The 17,581-nt window shown below is 59.3% G+C and overlaps 1 protein-coding gene across 1 annotated transcript in view; it reads right to left on the bottom strand.

Moving 5' to 3' along the window:
• Positions 1-2,713: 2,713 nt before the first annotated feature.
• FIBCD1 (fibrinogen C domain containing 1) overlaps positions 2,714-17,581 on the bottom strand; it is a 38,624-nt gene continuing 23,756 nt past the window's right edge. Inside the window, exons 6-8 of the mRNA XM_054500392.1 lie at positions 12,877-12,973; positions 7,752-7,931; positions 2,714-6,845 (exon numbers count right to left, since the gene is read on the bottom strand). Coding sequence (XP_054356367.1) covers positions 6,586-6,845; positions 7,752-7,931; positions 12,877-12,973 — 537 coding nt within the window. The 3' untranslated portion in view covers positions 2,714-6,585. The remainder of the gene's footprint in view (positions 6,846-7,751; positions 7,932-12,876; positions 12,974-17,581) is intronic.

The raw sequence follows: 17,581 nt of genomic DNA on the forward strand, positions 1-17,581 counted from the left end.
GAACATCCTACATGTGAGGGGCTGGTCTGGGGTGGGAGCAATACTGGGGTGAGGATAGGGGTCCCCACATGGCCCACATGTTCCCCAGCCTCAGGTCCCCGCCTGCCCCCTTCAGACTGGGGGTGCCTGGAGCCCAGTCAGGCATTGGATTTGGCACCAAACCTGCCGACTCCAGGGGCTTGCCGGGTCCCCTCCACCCCTGGAACTCCTGGACGGAAAAATTGCTTTCAGATGCCCTTCCTGGGCCCCTGGAAGCATCTGGGTTCCCCCACCTCTTGAGCAATTGGGGGTGACAACTGTGCCACTGTTTCTGCCACCACCAGCCAAGATGGGCAGGGTCTGGGCTGCCTGGATGCACAGGGTGGCCGGGGCTAGATCAGTCCAAGAGTGGCAGTACCCATCAGGGAGGCTTCCAGCGCTGGAGGCTTTTCCTGCTGTCGGGTAAATGTAGGGAGGTGAGGCGCGAGGGTGGTGGGGCTGGTGGTACAGGAAGCCGCTCTGGGGGGTGGAGTCAGTGGGCCACCCTCGAAGCCTGTGGGGTTCCCTCGGAAGCTGTCCCGACACGGGTCCAGGCCATGTCCCTGCATGGCCAAGCTGACCAGCAGCCCCTGCTTGGGATTCTCAAAGTGAGGAGGCTGGGACTGGAGTGGCAATGCCTGCTTGTGCTAAGCCCAGGCCCTGGCCTCGCAGACCCCTCCCTCCCAGTCCCCTTTAACCACATGGCACTCCCGAACTGGGTTCCATGCCCGGCTCAGCCACAGCCAGCCTCCACCTCACTGAGCTTCCGATTCTCCGCCTGGCTGGGCATGACAGCAGTGCCCGTGTGGTGGGGTGGGGTTGTCAGGGTGGCATGGTGCCCACTCAGGCGGTGTTCACTGCTGCTGCTGGGGAGGGTGCAGGGTGGTGGCCCCCATCTAAGCCCGGGTCCCCTGGGCCGTTGGCAACTGCCGCTCCGGTTCTGCTGGCCGAACCCCTCCTGCCCTGGGAAGCCGCTTCCCATGCTGTTGGGCACCATTTCTCGCATAAATGCATGAACCCTTGTCTGAGGACCTCTGTGACTGAGTCCTTGAACCTTTCCAGGAGCTGCCTCAGGCTGGTCTGGTGGTTGCGGGAAAGGGGCTGAGTTGGGCACACCTGCACCTGGCGTGGGTGTGGCACGTGAGGAGGCAGGTGGCCATCATCTGTGACTTCCTCAGCCTGGCTCAGGAGTCCCATCCCCAGGCGTCTCCACCTCTGCCCCTCTCACCTCTGCCCCCTCCCACATCTGCCCTTCCCACCTCTGTCCCCCCACCTCTGCCCCTCCCTCCTCTGCTCCCCACCTCTGTCCACCCACCTCTGCCCCTCCCTCCTCTGCTCCCCACCTCTGTTCCCCCATCTCTGCCCTTCCCTCCTCTGCCCCCTCGCCTCTGCCCCCCACCTCTGCCCCTCCCTCCTCTGCTCCCCACCTCTGTCCCCCCACCTCTGCCCTTCCCTCCTCTGCCCCCTCGCCTCTGCCCCTTCCTCCTCTGCTCTTCCCTCCTCTGCCCCTCCCTCCTCTGCCCCCACCTCTACCACCCACTCTGGCCTCCCACCTCTGCCCCCCCACCTCTGCCCCTCCCTCCTCTGCCCCCCCACCTCTGCCCGTCCCTCCTCTGCCCCCCCCGCCCTCCCTCTTCTGGCACCCCTACCTCTGCCCCCTCAAGCTGTCAGAGCAGCGGGCACTGTGCTGGCTGAGTGAAAGTCCACGGTGGAGGGAAGAGTGGGATTCGTGTTCTGTGAACCCGGACTTGGAAACCTCCGGCCGCACAGGCGGGTGTGAGACTCCCTGGCTGCCCGCCCCTGACAGGTGCCAGACAGGCCGAGCACAGGGCAAGGCCACTGCCGCTCTTTCTGCTGGCCCTGTGCGGCACCTCCAACACAGGCACTCGATAAATATTGGATTTTATTAAATAAACTCGGGATTGTTTTATCCATAAGCCTCAAATTGGTTTTATGAATAAATAGCCATTGGGGACTGTTGATTCAATCAACTGTCTCAGTTCCTTGGAACTCTAGCCCCAGCCACAGGAGGGATCCACGGGATAGTTTATCACCCCGGGGACCCGGGAGGGATGCACCGATGGAGCAGGCCCTGGGTTCATCCTCCAGAGCCCAGACCCCGGGAGGACCAACCCCGCTGGGCGCAGCTTGTGCAGGAGGCAGGCCCTGCGTCCGCCTGACCAGGCCCAGGCCATCTTTGCAAAGCCCAGGACTGGCCCAGTCAGAGGGTCTTGAGCAGCCCCGGTGGGTCCAGAGCTATCTGCCTTTTGGCTGCTCTAATGAAAATGGTGGCTGGGTGCAGTGGCTCATGCCTGCAATCCCAGCAATTTGGGAGGCCGAGGCGGGAGAGTGGCTTGAACCCAGGAGTTCAAAACCAGCCTGGGCAACATAGCTAAGACCCCGTCTCTACAAAAAGTAGAAAAAAAAATTGCTGGGTGTGATAGTGCGCACCTGTAGTCTCAGCTACTCAGGAGGCTGAGGTGGGAGGATCGCTTGAGCCCAGGAGTTCGCCGCAGTGGGCAGTGATTGTGCCACTGCTCTCCAGCCTGGGTGACAGAACAAGACCACCTCTAAAAATAATGATGAGAGGAGTTCAGGGGAGACAGAGCAAGAGGCAGTCCTGGAACACGTGGGTATCTGATCCACTCAAGCTCTGACATGAGGTGTGGAGTCAGGCTGGAGGCAGAGACCGGAGCTGGGTCACCACGAGACTTTATTAAAGACAGAACGCACAGACACCAAGTGCCCACAGCCTCGCCTAGCGACACTCCCATACCAGGCTTCCTCCACCAGTCGCTGTGCTGGCCCTCTGAGCTCCCTCTGCAGCCCTGGCCAGCGCTGTGTGGCCCAAGTCAGACACACCTGTCAGCGCAAGGGGGGTCCAACGTGGCCAGCCTTGGGCCAGAGCTCCCGACACTCCCTACAAATCCCACTGAGGCCCGACCTCAGCCCTCTGGGTTTGCCAAGTCCTGCCGGCTGCTTGGGCCACACAGTTTGGGGACACCCTTGTCTCTGAAAGCAGATGAAGAAATGGAGGCCCTGGGGAAGCCTGGTCCACTGAGGCCAAAGCCACTTCCTGTCTCCTTGTTCTGGGTTCTGTGTGTCCCCTGCTGGGTCCTCCTGCTGGTGCATTGCTCCTGGGTCGTCTCTGGCCACGGGCATTCTTCATGTCCCCGGTCCCCCCATCTCACACAGACAAACGGTACCTCTCCTCTTTCTTCCCCTCCCTGGAGCCAGCGTCCTCATGGTTTGAGATGGTTCAACAATCCTCCAAATCTCTGCCTGCTCAGACACGCCCATGGGTGACAGGGCCTCCAGAGACCCTGGCTCCCAGCTTCCAGGGCTCTGGCCCCAGCCAAGCCAGCCAGAGGCCTATGTGGATGAGGACAGGTGGCAGGAAGGGTTAGGGGGACCAGGAGGAGGTGGGCACTGGCGATACAGCTTTTGTCCCAAAGACAAACATTATAAAACCGATTTACACGCAGGTGCAGGGGAAAGCCGTTTGAGAACGGCTCACAGCTCTGTTGCTTTGCTGTTCTCCAGCTGAATGTGCTGAGGTCACCAGCATGGAAACCAAGGTTCCTTCCATCCTCTGGACCCTGGTGCTCAGGCAGTTAGCTGGGTGGCCTTTGGTGTAACTCTCTGAGATGTGTGTGAAGTTTAGGGGAAACGAGGAAGGCCACTGGCTGAGCCACAAAACCTACCTGTGCACGTGGAGAGGCAACAGCGCAGGTGCACCGCCTCCAGGTCCCAGTGTGGCGATGCAGAGACCCCTCCCACTCAGCTTACTCCCCTCAAGTGAAGCAGCAGGAGGAGGCTCAGTCAGGCGGCATTGTGGGATGGAGGGCCGCAGGCATCCACCCTCAAACTGGGCCCCGGGGGACAGGGTTTGGGGCCTGTGGGTCCCAGGCAACCCTGTGCACACGCTAGCCCTTGGCCTGGTCACTCAGCCCACAGATCTCGAGCTGTCCCTCGCCCAGGGCTCTCCCAGCATCCCCATCCTCCTGTCTCAGATGACAGCCATTTGCACTGGTATCAGACTGTAGGCTCTGCAGGGCTAGGGTGAGAGGCTGTGGGCCGGAGCAGGTGCGCAGGGACCGTTTTTCCCCAGTGCCAGCCTTTGAAGGTGCCCCTGGGGAGGGTGGGGCCAGTGCACTGGCCTGGGCCCTCCCCACCATGTCAAGCTCTGTGCCCATTCAGCCGGTGCTTGGTAGGGCCGTGTGCCCTCTCCTGGTCTGGGACAGGGCCTGGTGCTCTAGGGCAGTAACAGGGCTCTAGAAAGGACAGGCATCTCCAGTGCAGCCAGCCACTGAGGACAGATGCTGCCTGGACCTAGACCACAGGCTCCCAAAGGCCACCTCCACCTGTCCCCGGCCCCTTGCCAGGCTCCAGCCATGGTGCAACTGTTCCGCAGCCAAGCCCTGGCATGAGGGCCCCGGTGCCTCCTGCTGCACCCACACATCTGTGAGTCCATTAACTTCACACTCACCAGGAGTTTGTTTGATGACACATCAGAAAGCGCTGGCACTTTCTAAGCAGTCGCCGGCGCAGTCACTGGCATGGGGAGGCTGGTAGCTCCTGCCTGGGGCCTGTCAGTGGGGGGCTCCTGGGATGAGAACTCGGGTCCCACCCAGCCCCTGCAATGTGACAGAGTGCCCTGGGAACCCAGGTGGTCTGGGTGGGCTCCCTTAGCTTCTAGATGGTGGGAAGAGGAGCCGAGGAGGGATTTCCCTTTGAATCTCGTGTGGTCATTTTACCCACATCTTGCTCCTCGTGGCCCCGCACCTGGCCTGCTCCATCCACCACCCCGGCCACACTAGGCTGCCACTGCCTGATTCTTGGCTGTATCTGCGTCCAGCTGAGGACCGAGAGGGCAGGGACCAGGTCCTGTCCAGCACGCAGGGCAGGTTGGGCCCACGGCAGAAGGAAGGGCTGCAGACATCTGCGCATGTGGATGACCTGGTGGCACTGGGACAGACAGCCAGGTCACACGGCCTGTCCCACCATCCCCCTAGTGGTGCCAAGTCAGATTTATTGTTTTTTAAGCACAAACTTCGGTGGGAGGGGAAGGGAGAACGGAACCCCACCCCCGCCAGGCACCTGCCGTCGGGTGTCCTTTGGAGGAAGCCACCTCCCCTCCTGCCTGAGGAGAGGCTGCTAGGCAGCTCCCCAAGGCTGACTCCAGCCCTCTCGGAGGCCCCCCATCAGGAGGCCTTGGAAAAACCGCCCTGCGTCTGGGCCTGACGCAACACACGCGGGTCCAGGGCTGCTGAGCAGACAGCTGAGGACCCGGCTCCAGCCCTGCCCTTGTGGCTGCTGGTCCTGGGAGCCTGCGGGTCTCACCTCTGCGTGTGCGCACACAAGGAGTGGGGATGACAGCGTGCTGGGTGTTGGGAGGATTCAACAAGAAAGTGTCCAGGTGGTGCCTGGTCTGGTGCCCCAATCCCCCCGACCCCATTTGCCCGGTGAGGTGGTCCCTGTTCCTTGACTACTTGCTGGGCCGGGCCTGGCCTGGGTCCAGGTGGCCACAGTCAATGGCAGGGGTTGGCCTCCTTGTGGAGACAGCCACCTCAGGGAGGGGGCCACCACCCCCAAGGCCCTCCTGGGAGGCCTCAGGACCCTGGAGTACCTGGGAAATTGGTGGTGGGGTGGTACAAGCCTCATCCCAGCCCTGCCTAGGCCCCAGCCCAGAAAACCAAGAGCTTCCCATTAGCACAGCCCAGACCCACGGTGCAGGGCCCCACCCACCTTCCAGAGGCAGGAGAAATGGGATGGCAGCCCCGGCTGCCCCAGGTGGGAGGACGGCTGGGAGCTGGGGGGGGAATGGGTTGGGCCTCATTTGAGACAGAGCAGGTGGGCACAGCAGGTAAGGGGAATGCAGACCCCAGGCCTGCCGGGGCACAGGGTGGTGGCCTCCAGGGAACTGGTCTCGGCCTTGGAGCCTGGGTCCCCAAAGGCAGCAGCTCCCCGTCCTGGCCTCCGGGCATTGTAGGATGGGGCCACCCAGCCCACAGCCAGGCTGAGGCCCTTGGGGGAGAGGTGGGTTCTCTGGGCACCAGGGAAATGGGGGTGGGGGTTGGCATTGGGAGGGCTGGAGGATACTGGCCTCAGACCTGACCTCAGAGAGACCTGACATTCCCCACAATCTGCTAAGAGGGCTCCCCGGGAGCTGTCTGCCCCCTGCTCTCTGTCCCCATAACGCTGGGTGTTTGGCTGGGCAGAGCAGAGGGCTGCCTGGGGCAGACTCCACCATCCTGGCTAGGGGACGGCAAACAGCACAGGAGCTACAGTGGGGGCAGGCAGGAGTTGGCGTCGTCAAGTTTGCCAGCCCCCATCAGCAGAGGCAAGAGATCAGTTAGCTGCCAAATGGAGGGGGTGGGGACGGTCAGAAGGTGATGTGTGACTTCACCAGCCCAGGGGAGCTTCGTGTCAGGGATGGCCCGGCCCCTCCCTATTGGAGAGTGGGTCCGCCAGGCACAGGTGGGTGGAGAACATTCACGAAGGAGTGAGGTGGGGTCGGGGATGGGGCGATGAGGACCAGCAGGGTCAAGGGCAAGGTGCACCGGTCTAGCGGTCCTCCCGGACCGGCCGGATCTTCATCTCAGAGAACTTGAGTGAGTACTGCCAGCCGGTCCAGGAGGACCACTCCACGCCGTCGGCATAGGAGGCGTGTGCACCGCGCAGGTACTGCCCATTGAGGTTTGACGTGTGGCAGTTGCGGTACCACCAGGCGCCGCGGTAGAAGGCCGCGCAATTGTTCTCTGAGTGGTCGCTGTCACGGTCCTTGGTGGTGAACCTCATGCCGCTGTGCTTCAGGAGGGAGTCGCCTGCGCAGGGGTGCACAGAGGTGTGGGCACGGGGGGCACGGGGACGCCCACTGGTATTGCATGTGTGAGCAGACACCGAGACACTGCACGTGAACCTGGACATGAGTGCATACACGTACGCACGTGCTCACACATACATTGGTGTGCACCCGTGCAAGCACACCCGCCCCTCCACACCCGGGTGTGTCCATGCACTCACATGCACGCAGTCCTTCCTCAGGCGTGCCTGGGGCTGCCCCTGGGTCTAGGTGGTCTCTATCCCTCCCCCGACTTTTCCACATTCCCTCTCCTGCCTCCTCCTCCTCGGCCTGAGATGGGGAACCCAGCTCAGGGGGGTCCAGCCACTATACTTTAGAGACCCAGCGAACCCGAACCCTGGGTCTCCTGATTCCTGGCTCTGGGCTCAGTTTCTTCATCTGCAAAACGGGAAAACACTCCAGGCTCTGCTGGTTTCGCCTTGCAGGGGTGAGGACCAAGCAGGACTTGGAGGTGGAGGCAAGTAGCCTTGACCTGATCCCAGAGGGCCGAAGGGCATAATTAACACTATTATGAAAAACGAACAGTAGATTCACAGAAGCTCATTTTTTATGACATGCAACTTAATCAATTGATGAAGACAAGGATTGAGGAATCCTTGGTAAGGAAGAAAATTTTCCCTTTTCTGTCTTGTTCACTCTTCCAATTTGAAAAATTTATTACTTAAAAAAAATTTAGATTGGTTTCAGGCCTCTGATTGTGATGTGGGGTTGGTAGTTTATCAATGTTTGTTATTTTTCAAAAACCTGATTACTTTCAAAGGGGGAAAAATCCATTAGCCTTGATCATTTTGGAGGGCAGGACCTCCTCCGTCCTCCGTCCTCCCAGGCCGCCCCCCTTTCCCCATCCCTGCCGCAGCTGGAGCCTCACCTGCAGTGCCGGAATAGTCAGCCACGGTGAGCGGGTACCCGTCTTCCTCAGGGTCCACGGAGAACAAGCCCACACCGAAACTCCCGTAGCGGGCATAGGCCGTGCCATTCTCGAAGTCCTCCAGGTCCACGTGCAGCTCGTAGGCAGCCTGTGTGGTCAGGGCGTGGATCCTCTTGAGCCCTAAAGTTGGGGGGGAAATGGTGGGAGAAGCTGAGGGGCATAGGAAGCGACTCCCCAGAGAGAAATGATAAATGACAGCTGAGCTCATGCAGTTGGGAACAGAAAGGGACAACCACCAAGTGCGTGCAATCAGCCCTGGGCTACTTCCTTCTTTGTTGGGCGAGCCACTGAGGACCGACAGTTTTCATGTTTGGTTTTCTCTGTTCCCTTTAAGTGGAGCTGTGATGCTTTTCAAACGTTGGGGCTCTGAGCTGGCGGGAAGACTGCAGGAGGCGGGAGGAGGTGGGGGTGACAGCACCCTTACCCAGACTCCAGCCAGAGCCAGACAGGATCCGGTGTTCGCATTTTCCTAAACCTGGCCTCTGGGCCTTTGCACATGCTGTTCCCTCTGCCAGGGATGCTTGTCCCTACTCCTCCTCACTTGGTTACCTTCTGTTCATTTCTGGAAGGCTGCCTGACCTCCCGTCGGCGTTGAGGACCTCCTCTGCCAACACATGTGCCCCTGTGGGTGTTTATCTTTCAGGGTCCCGGCTGCCTGTCTTGTCAGTTTCCCCACCAGTGTGGAATTCCCGTGAGAGTGGCGTGTCCAACCTAGCCACTGCGGACCCCAGTGCCTGGGGTGGGGCCCAGCACAATGGTGCTCCCCCAGCGCTCGCTTAGTGAATGGGAGGCAGCAGGCGGCACCCTCACCCCTCTAGGCCGGCTCTGCGCCCCCAATCCCACTCTCTCCCTCCTGCTGTCCCCGCCCCACCTCAACTCTGCCCTGCCCATCCCAGGGTCTCATGCCAGGCCTCCCCTACTATACACACACATGTGCTCAGACACCCAAGACGCTTCACTGCTGGTGTGGTTACTCTTGATTAAGAGGGCATTTAATGAAATGATTTACAAGTTAGTAGCAGCGAGTGGTATTCCATCTGCTTCTCCCTCCTGCCTGCCTGTCCGTGGTTCCGCACCTCCCGGGGTCAGTGTGTGCCGGCCGGAGGCTGTGCAGATCCTCCCCCATCCCGCCTGGACAAGAAGCGTTTGGTCCCAGTCACCAGATCCAGGGACCAGGAGCAGCCGCTGTGGGAGGAGTTGCAGCAAAGCTGACCGCACGACCCACGTTCTTCCCCAAGGACCTGCCAGGGCATGGGCTTTGAGAGCCTAGGGTCTCACCCAGGGTCCCCACCTCCCTGACTCTCCTGCTGCTGAGTCTCAGGGCAGCCGCTCTCCCTCTCTGGGCCCCAGCTCGGCTAGCACAGGGCTGATGTGAGGGGCCAGGGGAACGTCATACACAAATGGCAGGCGGGAGGTAATCATGACAACAGCCACCACCTGGATGGCACTCGCAGGGGCCCAGCACCGTTCTCAGCCCTTGGTGCAGATGAGTGAATCCAGTGGAATTAGAGTGAGTCCGATTTAATTACAGAATCCCTGGGCAGCTCTTCTGGCAGGGCTGGCCCACTGCACACATTATCCAGGTGCTGACTGCTGCTTCCCAAGGCCCCGGGGAAGGAGTGCCTGTTAGTCCCTATTTTACAGGGGAGGAAAATGAGGCCCAGGGAGGTTAAGGAGCTGGCCCAGGTCACGCGGCTGCTGAGTGGCATTGCTGGGATTTGAACCCAGGCAGAAGGGCCCCGAATCCCCGCTGCTATTCAGACCTTACCCAGAACAAATCAGACAATGCAGGAATAGGGAGAGAGGGAGACCGGCACCCCAGGGATACTGGAAGATTCCTTTTCCCACCACTAATTGGCCACTGGGGCCCAAAGACCACCATTAGCCACTCCTCTGGGTTGAGTGACAATTCATGAGCGGTGTCCCGGGGGCTGCTAGGCAGGACGCCCGAGGGAGGGGTGGGTGGGGACCGGGGGCCTGGGCTCCGCTCTGTCTTTCCTCCAGTCCACGCCACCTCCTCCCTCCGTTGCCTCCCTGCCCTTGCTCTTTGGCTTTCTCCAGCTCTCCCAGCTCTCCCTGGCCTTCCAGGACCGCCCCCAGCCACGTTAGCTGTTCTTCCCAGATTCCCTGGGCCCCTGATCCAACTCCTTCACCAGCTCCCAGCTCAAATCGCAGAGAGCAAGAAAGAGGGTTGATGGCTTGAAACAGACAGGAAACCACTAAGACCCTAAACTTCACATGTCCACTCCAGTGGACTTCCGGCTGGACTAAAGCTGTCAACCTAAAACGACACTAGAAAAACAGAAGAAAAGGCCAGGCACGGTGGCTCACGCCTGCAATTCCAGCACTTTGGGAGGCCAAGATGGGCAGATCACGAGGTCAGGAGTTCGAGACCAGCCTAGCCAATATGGTGAAAACCTTGTCTCTACTAACAATACAAAAATTAGCTGGGCGTGGTGGCGGGCGCCTGTAGTCCCAGCTACTTGGGAGGCTGAGGCAGGAGAATCACTTGAACCCGGGAGGTGGAGGTTGCAGTGAGCTGAGATCATGCCACTGTACTCCAGCCTGAACTACAGAGCGAGACTCCGCCTCAAAAAAAAAAAAAAGAAAAAAAGAAAGAAAAATAGAAGAAAAAATAGAGGAGACTTAAAAAAAAAATAAAACTAGGAAGGGAAGGAAAGGAAAGCAGGGGCTAAAACCCAGAAAAAATACGAAGAAAAGGGTGGCAGAACTGAGTGCATAAACATCTTAAATTTCTAGGAAATGAATAATAACATGAGCCCAAAAAAGAAAAAGAAAAAGCTGAAAAATGGCCAGAAGTTAATACCTATCATGTGTTGGACAAATGATCGATAATCTTAATATATAAAGAGCTTCCCTGACTCAATAGGAAAAGACAAAGCACTCATTGAGAGGGGATGGGGAGGGTGGTGCGGTAGAGGAGGGACCGGCGCTGTTGACATTCCTGTCAGGGCTCGTCTGCAGGATGCTGGAATCAGGACCTGCTTAAACGCTTCCTCCCGCATCATCTGCAGCTGTTGATAGATTTCAATTAAGATACCATGAGCACCGGCATCACCGCTGCTCCAGGGGGTGGGTGGTGGTGAGGGCATGCCTCGGCCCTGCCGCCTTGTCCTTATCTTTACCCCCAGCTTGGGGAGCCTGAGGCAGGGTCTCCCCATCTCCCCTCCTTGCACCCACCAGGTTCGGGGATGAGGTGAGCTTGGCTGGGCGCCAGTGTGTAGACCCTGCTGGGGCTCCCCCGACCCCAACACACGCAGGCTTGGGACAAGGGACCTCCCTTTCCTGAGCCTCAACTTCCTCATCTCTAAAAGGAGGGGACGACAGCAGGGCCCCCAACTAGGTGGGTGTGAGGCTTTGGGGACAATGTATGGCAAGCATGTAGCTGGGTGCTCAGTGGGTCGGGGGTCAGCATGGGGTGTGGCCATGAAGTCCACACAGAGTGTGACCTTCCCTGTTGTTGGCAACCCCTGGGTACCAGGGCACGGCAGGTCGGAGAGGGCCCTGCCCTCGTGGGCCGGGGTAAGGAGGGGGCATGGGTGGCAGATCTTGCCCAGGGGCCTCCATGCACACAGAGGGGCGGCTCTGCCTCGCCACCCCAACCCTGCCTTTGGGGCCCCCGACCCCCCGTCTTCCAGGGGTGTCACTGAACATCCTTACAGGCCTGGAGCCCTCCTGACCCCGGCTGGTGCCCAGACCTGTGCTCTCAGCCTCTCAGGTGATGCTTCCCGCCAGCCACGCCGACCCACCCTCTCCTTCCCGCCCAAGCTCCCCCTACCAGCTCTGACCCCGCTGGCTCGCAGGGGAGTTCCTCAGATGTCCACACCTGTCTCACCCTCTCCTTCCACCACCAGCTCTGCCCCGCACTGGGGAACTCCCAGGATGTCCTCACCCTTCTCACCCTCTCCCTCCCTCCCACCCAAGGCGCCCCCTCCGCCGCAGCCCCCCGCCCCCGCCCCCACAGCTCATGGAACTCCCTGGATGTCCACACGCACCCAGGGGGCTTAAGTGCAGGAGGACACTGTGGGGCATTCGAGGCTGCCCAGATGACACTCGGGGCACACGTCCCCCAGCACCTGTGCGTTTCATGTATATTCAAAATCTGCAAGGGAGTGACTGCTCCCGGGGGTACAGGGTTTCCTTCTGGAGTGAAGAAAAGGTTCTGGACCCAGTGGCGATGGTTGCAATATTCTGAATATACTAAAAACCACGGGGTCATACACTTCCACACAGGGAATTTTGTTGCTTGTAAATAACATCTCAAGAACAACCAGAAAAATCCACCTCACTTCAAGCCATAGCCACTTCCCAAATATATATAGGTAGACAGGACCTCAAAGTTGTGATTCTTTTAGGATGTTTTGTTAAGATAAATATTTTGTTTAGGTAAATGAAGTTTTGTTTAGAATATTTTGTTTAGATAGTGAAATGTTAAAAAAAAAAAAAGAAATGTTAAGGACTTTCAAAAATTTTAAAATACTGAGTGAATTTAAACGTAAGTAATGATATTGACAGAACCTTCTGAGCTCCTACTTTGTGCCTGGCAGGGACTGTGTCCCAGTGGCAGGAAGGCGTGCAGTTGCCTCCAGGCCCAAACAGGAGCCCTGGCTGGGAGCACCAGTGGCCACTCTTGGGAGTTCCATGCCTGGTGTCCCTGGCACCCTTGGGCACGGTGGTGCCGGGTCCTCCTCTGTCCTCCTGCTGCCTGGGATGTTGCTGACCACCTGCCCAAGCTTGCTTGATTCAGGACAGCCAGCAGGTCCCAGGGCGACCCCGGCAGGAACCAGCCTCCAAGGGCCTGTGGGACCCTCAGCCTTTATGAGCAGTGGGAGCCCACCCACGCCGACACTTCCGTTGGCAATGTCTGGCCTCATTCCTTCTGAATGCCTGTCACCTTCATGCATGACACCTGTGAGCTGGCTCAGGTGTGCCGAGGCCAGGGCAACCCAGCCCAAACCCATTCAGGGAGCAGCTGGGACCCAACTGTGTCCGGAAGGCATGGGGAGGAGGCCCACCTGGGCCGGGTGGTGGGCGGGCTGCTCACCTAGCCAGTGCTCCCCGGTGAGCCTGCCGAAGCCGTCTCGGTACGCGTCCCAGCCCCGGAAGAAGTTCACGGAGCCGTCCTCCCGGCGCTGAAACACCTGCAAAGGGAAGATGGGGAAGGGGCATTGGCACCGACCATCCCAGGACTCACAGCCCACCCGGACCCACCCCGCCCAGAGACTCCCCTCACCTTGCTCCTGACCTGCCCTCTCGGGAGGGCAGGGGCCTGGCTGCCCACTTCCCGCAACAGCCCCCGGCCAGGGGCCTGGAAAACAGCAGGGGCTCCAGAGCCTCGTGGTGGCTCAAGGTGGGATTGACCAAATGCCCACAGGCCCCCAAAATGGCTCCTCAGGGAGGAATTCCAGGCCGGGCATGGTGGCTCATGCCTGGAATCCCAGCAAGGAAGGCTGAGCCCAGGAGTTCGAGACAACATAGTGAGACCCTATCTCTACAAAAAATTTAAAAAATTAGCCAGGTGTGATGGTGGATGCCTGTAATCCTAGCTACTTGAGAGGCTGAGGCAGGAGGATCCCTTGAGCCCGGGAGGTTGAGGCTGCAGTGAGCTGTGATCGTGCCACTGTACTCCAGCCTGGGCTCTACCTCAAAAAAAAAGGGCAGGTGGGCTGGGCACGGTGACTCACGCCTGTAATCCCAGAACTTTGGGAGGCCAAGGTGGGTGGATCACCTGAGGTCAGGAGTTCCAGACCAGCCTGGTCAACATGGTGAAACCCCATCTCTACTGAAAATACAAAAACTAGCCAGGCTTGGTGGCGGGCGCCTGTCATCCCAGCTACTGGGGAGGCTGAGGCAGGAGAATTGCTTGATCCCGGGAGGCGGAGGTTGCAGTGAGCCGAGATCATGCCACTGCACTCCAGCCTGGGTGACAGAGCAAAACTCTGTCTCAAAAAAAAGGAATCTCGGTGGGGTGGAGGAAGGCCGGCTTTGGGGGCATCTCCAGCACTTTGCTCTGGGCCTCAGTTTCCCCAATGGTCAAATAAAGCGGGGGCAGGGTCTTAATATCTTTTTCCAGGTCAAAACAAAACTGAACAAAAGTCTATCCTCCAGTTTTTAAGAACTGAGAGCACCCCCCACACACCCCAGGCTTGGCCTCCAGAGCCCTGTCCCTCAATAAGCTCCCCTTCCCCAAAACAAGCCTGCACAGGGGTCGGGGTGCCGGGAAACCGGAGTCCAGGTGGTGGCTCAGGGGAGGACGCGGAGCCCACAGCTGGCGGGGTGTGACTTGGGTACCAACGAGCGCTAGGGCTGCCTCTGTTCTTCATTTTAATAACATTCTTGATTTGGGAGTCAGGAATCCCATCGGTTAAATTGCTTTGAAATAAGTACCACGCTGGTCCGGGCCAGACTGCCTGGAGTATTTACAGGATCCGCTGACAATCCGTCCCGGCTGGCCTCCCCAGCCCTCCCAGCCCTCTTTCTGTTTAACAAGCCTTTTCCTGCTTTATTCTCCGAGGCAGCTCAGTGGCCCGGCCGGCCTCCATCTGTGTCAGAGTCTGATGTGTTAGAGATCTGGCTGCGGCACCGGCGAGCTGCCAGTTTCATTACTAAGCAGCCTGATTTCAGTCGCTCGGAACTGCCCGGGTGCCTGGTCTGACCCGAGGCGTCTGCCATGTGAGCGTTTGCTGATGCTCTGAGCCCTGCTTTGAGCCCTCGGGGACGTGTCCGTCACGGCGTTTGGGCAGCTCTGACGTCAGGGAGCTGGAGGGAGATGACACCTCCTTTTTCGTGCTTTGCTGCCTCAAACCTGGCCCAGCTCTGAAATCTGAAAGTCCTCAGGAGTGACTGGCTCGGGGCGGAAGGAAATTCGATCAGGCTCAGGGAGATCTGAGGAGCGGTGGAGAGCCGTATTGATGGCTGCATATTGGGACCCTGAGCACGCACCTTTTCAAAGGCCTAATCCTGGCAGAAGCTCAGGCGCTCCCCTGAGAAGGCAGCGGGCAGTAGGAGCCTGTTTCCGCAGGAGGAGGGGAGCTAGAGGGACCGGCAGGCCCAAAGCCCCCTGGGATGCCTGGCTGGCATTGGCCGTCGGCTGGGCCTCTGCCCTGGGGACTGGGGACCTGGGCATGCTCAGTGCTGAGGGAGTTCCATAAAGGAGTTCCTGAAGGCAGGGGAGCCCAGGGGTTGTGGATCTGGGTTCCAGGGCCCCAGCTTTGCCTCAGAGAGCCCTGGCGAGTCCCCACACCTCTCCGGGCCCCAGCACCCACGTCTGTAAAGCAGAGATCATAGCCACGCCTTCCTCCCAGGCTATGACCATCCACCGAGAATAAGCTCAGGCCTGGCACATAGTAGGTGTTCAGCAAGTGCCAGCTGGATGGCCCAGGCCTGGGCAAGGGCTCCTGCCTCCCCTGCTCCTCTCCCGGACTCTGGTCTCCACTCTCCCCCAGCCCTCCCGAGGGGTCTGTCCCAGCCTCTCATTCAACAGATGTTCCACCGAGCATCTCCTGCCAGGCACCAGCTGCAAAAGCCAAGTCAGCGGGTACGAGGTCACGGTTCTGCCCTTGGGCACCTTAGGGCAAAGGAACAGAGGAGACACCCGTGCTCAGGGGACTCCAACCGGGCGAGAGGCAGGACAGACTCGGTGGGTGGGGACACAGCAGGTCTGCCCAGCAGGGTAGCCCTGGAGGAGTGGCAGGGTCCTGGGCCCTGTGTCTGCCTGCTGGGGGGGCAGGAATTGGGGGGAAGTAGGCCACAGTGGGGTTAGTGGGGACACCCCAGCAGCCAGCGGGCGTGCCCAACCAGGGGCGGGTGAGCTGATGTACAGGTGCCCGGCTGTGCCTCTTCCAAAAGGCTCAGCGGGACCATCCAGAATGAGAGCAAGAAGCCCCGGTAGCCCAGACCACAGCCTCCGAGAGGATCCCCCAGGCTCTGCCTCCAGCACTCACTCCCACCACTGGGACGCCTGGAACCAATGCTGCCATTTACATAACTCGCCAGACCCCAGCCCTGCCCTGACTCCTCAGGATGTGGCGGGAGGGGCCGTTCCTGCCCCTGCACCCCGGCTGATGGGATGACGGGCAGTCGAGACTCAGCGCGGGGGCTGCGTGCTCTCTGCGTGCCCATGTCCCTCCCCAAACCCTTTCCCCGAGCCCAGGCACCCCACCCTTACAGGGCTGAGGCTCGGACACTGGCCAGCGGCCAGGCGGCCGTGAGCGGCAAAAAGCGGGGGCCGACTACATCTTGTGCCCTCAGTCCCATGATAGTCTGGACCTACCCTTGCCACCAGCGCCCGAAGGCTAATGTCCTGACACCATGTCCACACTCACGCTTGGTGGCAGGTCCACTGACCAGGATGGCTGTAGCCTTGAGTATGCCCCTCTACCCAGGCTTCTGGTGCCAAGAGCTGGTCCCTGCACCCACAGTCCTCGGTCCCCTCTTTCCCACTGCCCTCCCAGTCTGGGTGCCAGTTACAGTGACCCCACCATCCCTCCAGGGCTCCTCCTTGGTGCCGATCAATTGGGGTGAGCACACCTGGCCCCCTGCCTTTGCCTCTGCCCGAGGAAGGACACTGAAATCACACATGTCCAGCACTCCTGTTCATGTAGCCCGAATCAACGCCCACTTAGAAACTGCAGCAATTGGCCAGGAGCGGTAGCTCATGCCTGTAATCCCAGCACTTTGGGAGGCCAAGGCAGGCAGATCACCTGAGGTCAGGAGTTCGAGACCAGCCTGGCCAACATGGTGAAACCCTCGTCTCTACTAAAAATACAAAAATTAGCTGGGCGTGGTGGCAGGTGCCTGTAGTCCCAGCTACTTGGGAGGCTGAGGCAGGAGAATCACTTGAACCCGGGAGACGTGGTTGCAGTGAGCCGAAATCGCGCCACTGCACTCCAACCTGGGTGACAGGAACGAGACTCTGTCTCAAAAAAATAAAAAAAAAACTGCAGCAACTGTCGGCCAACGTGGGCACTTTTAACGTGTGCAGTGACGGATTGCGGACCCGCTCTTGAGGCACCAAGACACATCTGTGGTCTGGCCTTGGAGAAATGACCTGCAGACCGACCATGTCCCAGAGAGATGCAGCTGATGTCACCACACAGGTCCACGCATCCAGACTCCAGCCTTAGCTTAATGCAGAAGGACGTGCATAGATATTTTCTTTTTTCTTTTTTTTTTTTTTTTGACACAGAGTCTCGCTCTGTTGCCCAGGCAGTGCAGTAGCACGATCTCAGCTCACTGCAACCTCTGCCTCCCAGGTTCAAGCAATTATCTGCCTCAGCCTCCTGAGTAGCTGGGATTACAGGCGCCCACCACCACGCCCGGCTAATTTTTTTTGTATTTTTAGTAGAGACGGGGTTTCACCATGTTGGCCAGGATGGTCTTGAACTCCTGACCTCGTGATCCACCCGCCTTGGCCTCCCAAAGTGCTGGGATTATAGGCGTGAGCCACCGCGCCCGGCCTGAGTGCACTGATATTTTCTATCATGTTCTACTCCACTCTATTTGACTGAAAAAATAATGTTGATCAAACCCATTGAGCTGATTTTGCCAGTGGCCCACGGAGTACGCCCGCAGTTTGGGAACCGCTGACAGCCTTTGCCGCCGGCTGTCCTGATTTCTTGGTTCACACCCCGAGTGACTGCCTGTGCCGGGCCCTGTGCTAGGATCTCAGGCTTGGAAACCCTGCCCCGACCTCGAGCCAATGACAGCCCAACGTGGCCTGACTAGTGCAAGTGCTGAGCACAGCCCAG

The sequence above is a fragment of the Pongo pygmaeus genome, chromosome 13, assembly GCF_028885625.2.
Source record: "Pongo pygmaeus isolate AG05252 chromosome 13, NHGRI_mPonPyg2-v2.0_pri, whole genome shotgun sequence".
Taxonomy (NCBI): domain Eukaryota; kingdom Metazoa; phylum Chordata; class Mammalia; order Primates; family Hominidae; genus Pongo; species Pongo pygmaeus.